General features: G+C 40.7%; 1 protein-coding gene across 1 annotated transcript in view; it reads left to right on the top strand.

Moving 5' to 3' along the window:
* The first annotated feature begins 989 nt into the window (after nucleotides 1-989).
* Nucleotides 990-8,764, top strand: part of LOC137260150 (streptococcal hemagglutinin-like) — a 29,036-nt gene continuing 21,261 nt past the window's right edge. Inside the window, exons 1-8 of the mRNA XM_067797848.1 lie at nucleotides 990-1,027; nucleotides 1,451-1,495; nucleotides 2,469-2,554; nucleotides 2,811-2,876; nucleotides 4,295-4,397; nucleotides 4,782-4,876; nucleotides 6,790-6,858; nucleotides 8,539-8,683. Of these exons, the coding sequence (XP_067653949.1) occupies nucleotides 1,009-1,027; nucleotides 1,451-1,495; nucleotides 2,469-2,554; nucleotides 2,811-2,876; nucleotides 4,295-4,397; nucleotides 4,782-4,876; nucleotides 6,790-6,858; nucleotides 8,539-8,683 (628 nt within the window). The 5' untranslated portion in view covers nucleotides 990-1,008. The remainder of the gene's footprint in view (nucleotides 1,028-1,450; nucleotides 1,496-2,468; nucleotides 2,555-2,810; nucleotides 2,877-4,294; nucleotides 4,398-4,781; nucleotides 4,877-6,789; nucleotides 6,859-8,538; nucleotides 8,684-8,764) is intronic.

The raw sequence follows: 8,764 nt of genomic DNA, 5'->3' as shown, positions 1-8,764 counted from the left end.
CATTGTACATCAGGAGATTCGTTGATCCGCGAAAGGTCTTGTGCAGGTAAGAGAAGAACTGTGGCAAGACATCTGGACTCATCTTTCATAATATATTTATTGAATATACACCTGCAGATATCACAAATATATCCAGAGACTAAGCAACTGATGTGTTTTTTTTCTACTGTTGCAAAATCTGTACCGGTATTAAGCAAAGTATCTGTACCGACACTTCATTCTGTGCAATACACAAGATAGTGTCATCTCTAAAATTTGAACCTTGCGCATCAACCACTTAAGACGAACGGATGCTGCAGCCCATAGCCAATCCCGATATGTGAGTAGAACTTGTACAAATTTGAACCATCTGTCCTCCATAGACACCTCCGTTGAGTTTGGTGAATACGATGGTAATGTCAGTATGGTGTCACAGACTATGGTAGCGTGTTAGTGCCACATTCCTTCATTCCTGAGAATTCGTAACTTTGATCGTACCCAATGTGTTACGAATAGGCCTAAGAGAAAGGCTAGCCTGATTGCTTTAAAACATTGTGACAGCAGATGTTGTAATTTTACAATATGACTCTATGAGTGAGCTATGAGTGAAAGCAATAAATGATCTACAAACATGGAACATGCCTACAGATGCCCTGTAATATACAAGCGTCTTCTGATCAAGTGTAAAAGATAAATACATAAATCCTCCGTTAAAAGACGCAACTGTATTTTCTTCATGCTGTGTCCGATGTAAGACACATTGACGCAATAACAGAGAACGTATTTACAAAAAACGTAACAAGACATTCACACGAACGCTCTCCCCAAAGGTTGTCGAAACATATCACGAATGTAAGATTCTGCATAAAAAAGTTGCGAGGCACCTCAAATCATACCTGTCATGTTCTCAACACACTGTTTGAACTATGTCGATATCCCAGGCTGAAAGCGTTATCAGTGTACACCCGTTGACATAGCCGCCTGGCTCACCACAAACACACGTCACAGTTGCGATTAACACGGGGAACGATGCAGACTCTCGTTACTGGTATGTCACTGAGCACTATCAAATACTGCCTTCATACATTTATGAAGTCACACATTATGAAAAACATATATTTTAGTCAACGTAATTGGTGTATGTTAATTTTCAAGAAATCAGATTTAAATGAGCCTTCCACCGATAATATGCAGATCCGAGTTAGAATTGCTTTCGGGTGAGTAAAGGGATAGGATGCTTTGGCTCGCTGACTTCGTTGATACATGTGATTGTAGCCCATTTGCGTAGGTTTATGCTCATGTTGTTGATCACTGGATTGTGTGGTCCAGGCTGTATTATGTAGCTGGAATACTGCTGCTTAATAATGTTGTGTGAGAATGTTCAAATTCTGATGGCTCTAATGTATCATGTTCACAAATCTGTCCCTGGTCTGAATTAGCTGAAGTTGTATGTGTGTCATTTTGTTTTCAGCGTGGACACTGTGCTTCGTGATTATTGGATACATCAACGTTGCAGGTTTGTGTTAAGGAAATTCAACATTTACTCAAGTAATTAGGTTCTTATAACATCTGCAGTATAATGGTAATTAAGTACAGATAAAAACATTCTACAAGCATGTACATACTAAAATGTACACACACAGCTATCTGTGACAACGCTTATCTATAAACAGCCATAAATAGGTTTTCTGTTTGCTGCTTGTCAAAGGAACAGGAACGACTCTGCTTTCACTGACTTAAGCAGGGCCGAAGCTACCGCTATTTAAGACGGACGTACACACGATCTTTACTAAAAACCGCCGTGAAAGTTGGGCAAACCCTCATTTTTTCTAAGTCAAAACTTTTGTAACCTCTCCGGCCAACACGAAAAAATAGCGTGCTACGTGCCAGTCAACAACATAACTCGCTTTTGTCACTCATCTCGACATCATTCAGAATTGCAGAATTTTATATTAATCTGAAAGTCTGTTACAAGTTTATCGTCTGATAAAACCGAAAATATTTAGATGACATGATAGGTTATATGTCTAGTACTTCAGAAACAATGTCATTGGACAATTGATCAACATAAGGTTTACCTGTACCTGTAATAATTTAAGTGAGTGAGTATTTAGGCCATATCGTGACTAATTGTAGTAAAAGACAAGAAAATCATTAATATGAACAGCATTTTGAAGTTCAATCATTTCATGGCACTCATGGTAATATGTATGTATGTATGTATGTATGTATGTATGTATGTATGTATGTATGTATGTATGTATGTATGTATGTATGTATGGATGGATGGATGGATGGATGGATGGATGGATGGATGTATGTGTGTGTGTGTGTGTGTGTGTGTGTGTATGTATGTGTGTATGTATGCGTGTAGGTAGGTAGATAAGCAGGTGGGTGGATGAATAGGTAGGCATGTAGGTAGGCAGGCAGGTAGGTGGGTAGGTATGTTTTTTGTGAAATGAATTATGACATATCACTGATTCTTCCAGAGTGCGAGGGTCCTTGGTGTTATGTCTGTGACAAAGCCGTGAATCCTGGTTCCTGCGGGGAGATTATCAAGTGTGCCGACGACGAAGTAAGTTCTATAAATTTGTTCAACTGAAGGCCTTTAAATTAGGATCGGTTATCTCAATACACGTCCAGTCTATTGATGTTTAACAACGTTTCAAATGCAAACAAATCAATCACCCTTTCTAATTCCAGCAACTCTACTGCACGAGTGATATTGTAGATAACACTGTTTACTCAGCCGTAGATACTGATACTCTAGTGAGGGAACCACCCATGGTCTTTTAATTCTTATGTTAACAAACTGGTATGTTTCATTTCAGCAATGCTATGCTTCATCAACGGGTGTCAACCCAACACTGTTCACGGCTGGTTGCAGAAAGAAACAGGTCAAAGCTGTTATTACAGGCATTGTGTTTTTGTTTAAAGAAAATACAGAGAGTGATCCAGTCTAGGTTTACGCCGCGCTCAGCAGTATTCATGCTTCATGGCGACGGTCTGTAAATAACGGAGTCTGAAACACAAACTCCCGTGATCAGCAGCACCCGTTAGACGCCTCTTGAAAAAAACATGGATTACCGATAATCAATTCTAACCCGGATCTTCAAACGTGAGGAAAGGGAGAGATCCAGACCTTCTGTGTACATACTTTTCGTATCTGATGAGTGAGTGAGGATTGTTTTACGCCGATTTTAGCAATATTCCAGCAATATCATGCTGAGGTCTGACACTTGGGCTTCACACAATCGGGAATCGAACCCGAGTCTTCCACGTGACGAGCGAGCGCATAACCGCTAGACTACTTCACAGCTCACTTGTATGAGAGAGAAATAACAGTTCCATATATTCCTGGCAATCAGTTGATAAACGAAGAAGGTCTATACATTCCTTAAAAACAGGTACTTACCTACGTTGCACCAAGTTTGGATTGAAAGTGGTTCGTCAAGTAAATCTTGTATAAAATATGTAATTCGTTAGTTTTATTTTATTTTATTTTTTTTCGGGTTCATAACACGTATTGCTCTTTTTGGCACACCAGGACAAGACACATTCCAAGAGCTATATGCTTTTATCTCCATTCGAACTAAATCTAATCTCGTCATAAAATATCAAATATTTGTAGAGTTTTGAAAGTTGTTTACTTGGCACGGGTCGTCCACTTAGTGGAGCAACTAACCGTATTTTTGACTCATTCGTGTAAGACGCAACAGTTGCCTCCCTTATTTTTGAAAGCGACTTTCTATGGAAGATTCGAACATAGTTACATAGTTCTATTTTGCTATGTGTTTAGCTCTTCAGGCACCATTTCCTCTCTAGCGCGTTGTAAACGACCTATACATACAAACAAAACCGTCTTGACCCAACGAGAGACCAAACCGCGCACTCCTGCACTGGACGTTCGTCATGTGTCCATATTGCTGGATTGCGGTAGTGTGTAGTGGTGGTGGTAGGGGGGCAGTGGGATAGCCCATTGGTTATAGTGTTCGCTCACCACGCTGAAGACCAACACTGGTACAATATGTGAAGCCATTATAGGTGTGCTCTGTCGTGATATGACTGAAATGCAGCAAAAACCGGCATAACAATATACTCACTCACTCCACTACTTCCTGTTGTTGGGTGCCAGTGGAGTAGCCTGATGGTTAAAGCATTCGTTCGTCACGCCGAAGAACCGGTTTCGATTCCCCCTATCTCTACAATGTGTGAAGCCATTTTGGGTAGCCACCTCAGTGATACGGCGGCTATTCTGCTGAAAACACCGAAAAACTATCCTCATTTACTCGACCATTTCTTCTTGTTGGTACAGGTGTGTCAAAGTACAGGATCGGTGGCTGGGGGTAGCAGCCCACACGGCTGTCTCGAATGCTGTTTCGGGGACCACTGCAACTCAGACCTGTGTGGCGGACTTCGTGAGTGACTGAAATGTGTACAGTTAGACCTCGATAGTCAGGACACCCTTTCATAAGTGGCAATGTGTGTAAAGACTGCCGATGACTTCGTTTGTCGTTATACAGTCGTTATGAAAGAATCTTAAAATCATTTCAAAACATGCGTGAGATCACATCCCTTTGTATTTAAGCACATTGGCATCTCGGTAATATTTAGTCAAATATACTCATATTTTTTAACGATGTATACATTGAGATGACACTTTGTGAAACATCTATACACACTACACATACGTAGTATATACTGATCAGTCCCACTTTTCTTCAACCTCTATGCAACTGTCCGTCAACGTGGTATCCGGGGCAAGCATGCTCTATTCACGTTGCATATCTTTCCCCATCCAGCCGTCCCAAAGGGAGGTAACCGCCTATGTTTCCAGTGTGAGGCAGTTCGCCATCCCAGCATGTGTACCGCAGTGACCAAATGTGGCTTGGACAAGGTAATTCTTTGACAACATCAAAACAGCATTTCTTTTGGATTTAACCCGTCTCCATGGCGAAATGCCTTAGTTTCGGTAGATATGAAAACTTTCGCAGAACTCTATTTACGGCTGCAGAGTTTTCTAGGAGTTTCTAAAACTTTAGTCATGCCCTATAACCAAGATGAATGTCTCACCTTAAGGGGATTAGTTCATTTGGTAAAAGGAGTTCCTTCGTTCACCTAGTAGAAAATGGGTACCCGGCGGGATATGATATGTTACTATTAAATTTCTAGGCATAATTAGTCTCATTTGTATTACATGGCGAAATCAAAGTTTCCATTGATTGTAGCTATTTTTAATTGAACTTTGGTACATGTTGTAGGCGTTTCAACCTTAAGCAGCGGGGACCATCAGAACAGTTTGTTATAACCGTCTCTTTGTTCTTAATGACCTAACGAGCAAAAGAATGTACACAGGTGTAATTGTTGCTGCAACACCAAATTTGCGTTCTAATTACATGTAGTAAAATTATTGAAGAAGACTGACTGTATAGTACGCCACCTTCTTGTATCATTTGCCATAATGCAACCAAAACATTTGTGCGTGTCTTTCACGAAGTTTTGCAAAATTGCGATTATTGTCCAATGCATAAGCAATTTTCATGCAGAGGGTATCAAGCCAGTTTGTCATGAAGACTGAACGATCACTTGTTACAAATCTCACGAGAAAATGCCAAGATTGACGTCGGTGTAACGAGAACGGGCCACAGGAATGTCACAAATGGATGCTTCCAACAGCCATATTACAGCGACCTTGAGTTGCACCATAGCTGTTTAACGGTTTCGATATGACAGGCCAGATATATGGTCGACGCAGAACTGGGCGTCCCAGGGTCAAAACACCCGAAGAGGATCGCTGTCTGCGGTTCATTCACCCATGTAACCGGATGTTCACAGTGACGTCATCCCCACAGCAAAAATAACCTTGTTTCCGCAACGCGGAAACCTGATGGAAACTGGACTGAAACTTAAGTTTCAACTTAGAGCCGATTCACATGACTGGCACATGGACCCACCGACCTCTCTTTTGAATGGCCTTGACCTTTCAGCGCCGTAGGAATCGTGTGCAGTGGTCATAACTACATCGGCGTTTATTGTAACAATGACATTTTGCTGATAAAACACTTGTATTTCAGAGTGCTTCAATATGCATTTCCACGTCATCGAAAAGTTTTGTTATTTTTATCTTAGTGGAAGAAACACAACCCGTGTTCTTTCTTTTGCTCGTCAGTTTACAACACAAACAGTAATACTGTTGCAAAGATACAAAACATAGACAACCTTCTGAACAAGACAGTAAGCAAATCATCAGACCTGAATCTTCACAGATGTACTTAAATGCGTGAGTGACTCTAGTTTTAAGCCGCACTCAATATTCCAACTTTATGGTGGTAGTCTGTAGGTGATCGAATCTGGACAAGGCAACCCAGAGATCAAGAGCATTAACGTCGATCTGCGGAATTGGGACACGATGACATGTGTCAACGAAGTCTGCAAGCCTGACCACCCATTAATCGCGTCTTAATTATGGGTTGCTGAAGATCAGTTCTAGCAGACCCGTGAAGGTCCCAGGGTAGAATAGGCCTCCAGCAACCCATGCTTGCTATAAAAGTCGACTATGCGTGTCGTAAGAGGCGACTAACGGGATCGGGTGGTCAGGCTCGCTGACTTGGTTGACACGTGTCATCGGTTCCCAAATGCGCAGATCGATGCTCATGTTGTTGACCACTGGATTGTCTGGTCCAGACTCGATTATTTACAGACCGCCGCCATACAGCTGGAATATTGCTGGGTGCGGCGTAAAACTAAGCTCACTCACTCAGTTTTAGCACGGGTCTTGTGTACTTACAACAACATACGTCTTTGTTCCAGTATTGCTCCATTTGGAAGAGGACCCGGTTTCAGTTCACTTTCTACGACCTCGGTTGTTTGGAAAAGTCGGTGAGTTATTTGGCCTTATGTTTTGTGTTTCGTAAATCTAAGTAGACCTTGAGTTATATTTGACTGGTTTGATAGTGTGTCGGCGATCATTTTACTCAGCATTTGGAAGTTTCTGATAATCCAGTCCATTTTTGCTGTGGGTATGTCTTGTTGATCACATTTCCTCTATAATCGAATGTATTTCATTAAAGTATGCTCTGTGTAATTTCACACTGCTCTTTACCAATGAATACGTTAAACTGGACAGGTTTCGAATAAAATAGTTTCGGGACTGTATGAATCACTCTGTTTCTAGCCCAGCATTTCAGTTTAGGAACAAAATGTAAATTTCAGAATGTGTTAGGCGTGTTGAAAGAAGGTTGTGTGGAAGTATACATTAAAATTGGGCACCACAAACAGCGAGATATCTCATTACGTAGAGTTTGTAGTGCGTTTTTATTTCGTTTGGAGGGCTTTACCCTTGTTACATATACTGGTGAAAAATAGTTAGGGATATGTGTAAATTTTAAAGTTATGAGTAATGATCTATTTATTCATTGACAATCTGATGAAATATCAATCATAAATATACCAATATCCCTGAATAATTGGTCCGGTATATTTGAAATCATGATGATTACATGTGTGACGTCACTGTGTGCATTTGACAAATGTGACACTAACGTGCCTTTCGACAAGATAATCGACAACAGTGTAGACAGAAAACTACTTGAGATCGTGTACACGCTGACACAGCACATTTATATTTAGTGTGGTCAGTGGCACAGATATTACCTCCATGGTGTGAATATAAATGATAACATTAAACATAGCAGAAAAAAAAGACAATTCTTCCTATCTTAATCAGTCACAGGCAAACTGCAGCGCAATCGGGACCGCGCAAGAAAGAGAAAACGAACAATCATATATGCTTTACTTTCACTGGTCATGTTTATGCCAATCCTATTTGCGCAACAGTTTGCCTGTGGATTAATACACGATTTTTCAGGGCTAATTTTTGCTCATTCTTGCTCAGTCACCTGATAAAGGCCTTTTGTGAAAACAGACCTGTTCTCAAACTTACACTAGCGTACAAAAGTTAATAATTTGGCTACATATATATTTTCATTTGCGATGCACAGGAGATACTGCTTGGAGATAAAATTTTGACAGTTGGTTTTCATTTTGTAATGTTGTACGATGCCCTGGCAATGCTAAGGCGTCATGAATGTGATGACGTCACAACACCATGATATCACTGCCCTGCAAGTGTAAGGGCGCACTCGTGATTAGAATGTTTTCTTTGCGAAGATTTTTTTACGATGATAAATAGAATCTTACCTTCTTTCATATATTGTGTGTGTATGCAATTTTGATGAAAGCAAATAACCCATAAAAGTTGAAAAGAAGACCCAGAGACACCAGAGATTCAGCATCTGCCGACAGGTAGATTTCTTTATTTAAGGCTTTAGCATTGCACAGAGTGCTTGGCAGTAGGGACAATGACGAGGTTTGGGGTCTGTGAGACAGTCTAGCAAGTCCTTCCATGTGTTGTGTTTACGCGCTCTATTTCCATGCTCAGTCGGTGGATAGGGTTTCACCTGCTTAATCATTACCCCTCAACTTATGTGGTGTGAGTTTCTAACGAAACCTTTCACTTCTATAACTTCTATATTTACTGAGGGCGTTTGTTTACGACAGCAATGTGACGGCCACATGAAAGGTGTTGATCAGCTATTACACGAGGGATTCATATGCTGCAATGACGATTTGTGTAACAGCCACGAGAACAATGACCACCTGACACCAGCACCGACCTCACCGAAAACAACTACATCTCCGACCAGTACGTAGCCATTATTTAACTGAACGGTTTCACTTTTAATAAACATATTCTCTCACTGATAATAAACAGTTAATTTCAAGA

The sequence above is a fragment of the Haliotis asinina genome, chromosome 13 (genome assembly GCF_037392515.1).
Source record: "Haliotis asinina isolate JCU_RB_2024 chromosome 13, JCU_Hal_asi_v2, whole genome shotgun sequence".
Taxonomy (NCBI): Eukaryota; Metazoa; Mollusca; class Gastropoda; order Lepetellida; family Haliotidae; genus Haliotis; species Haliotis asinina.
The sequence above is the reverse complement of the archived record's forward strand: the minus strand, read 5'-3'. Positions and strand labels throughout refer to the sequence as shown.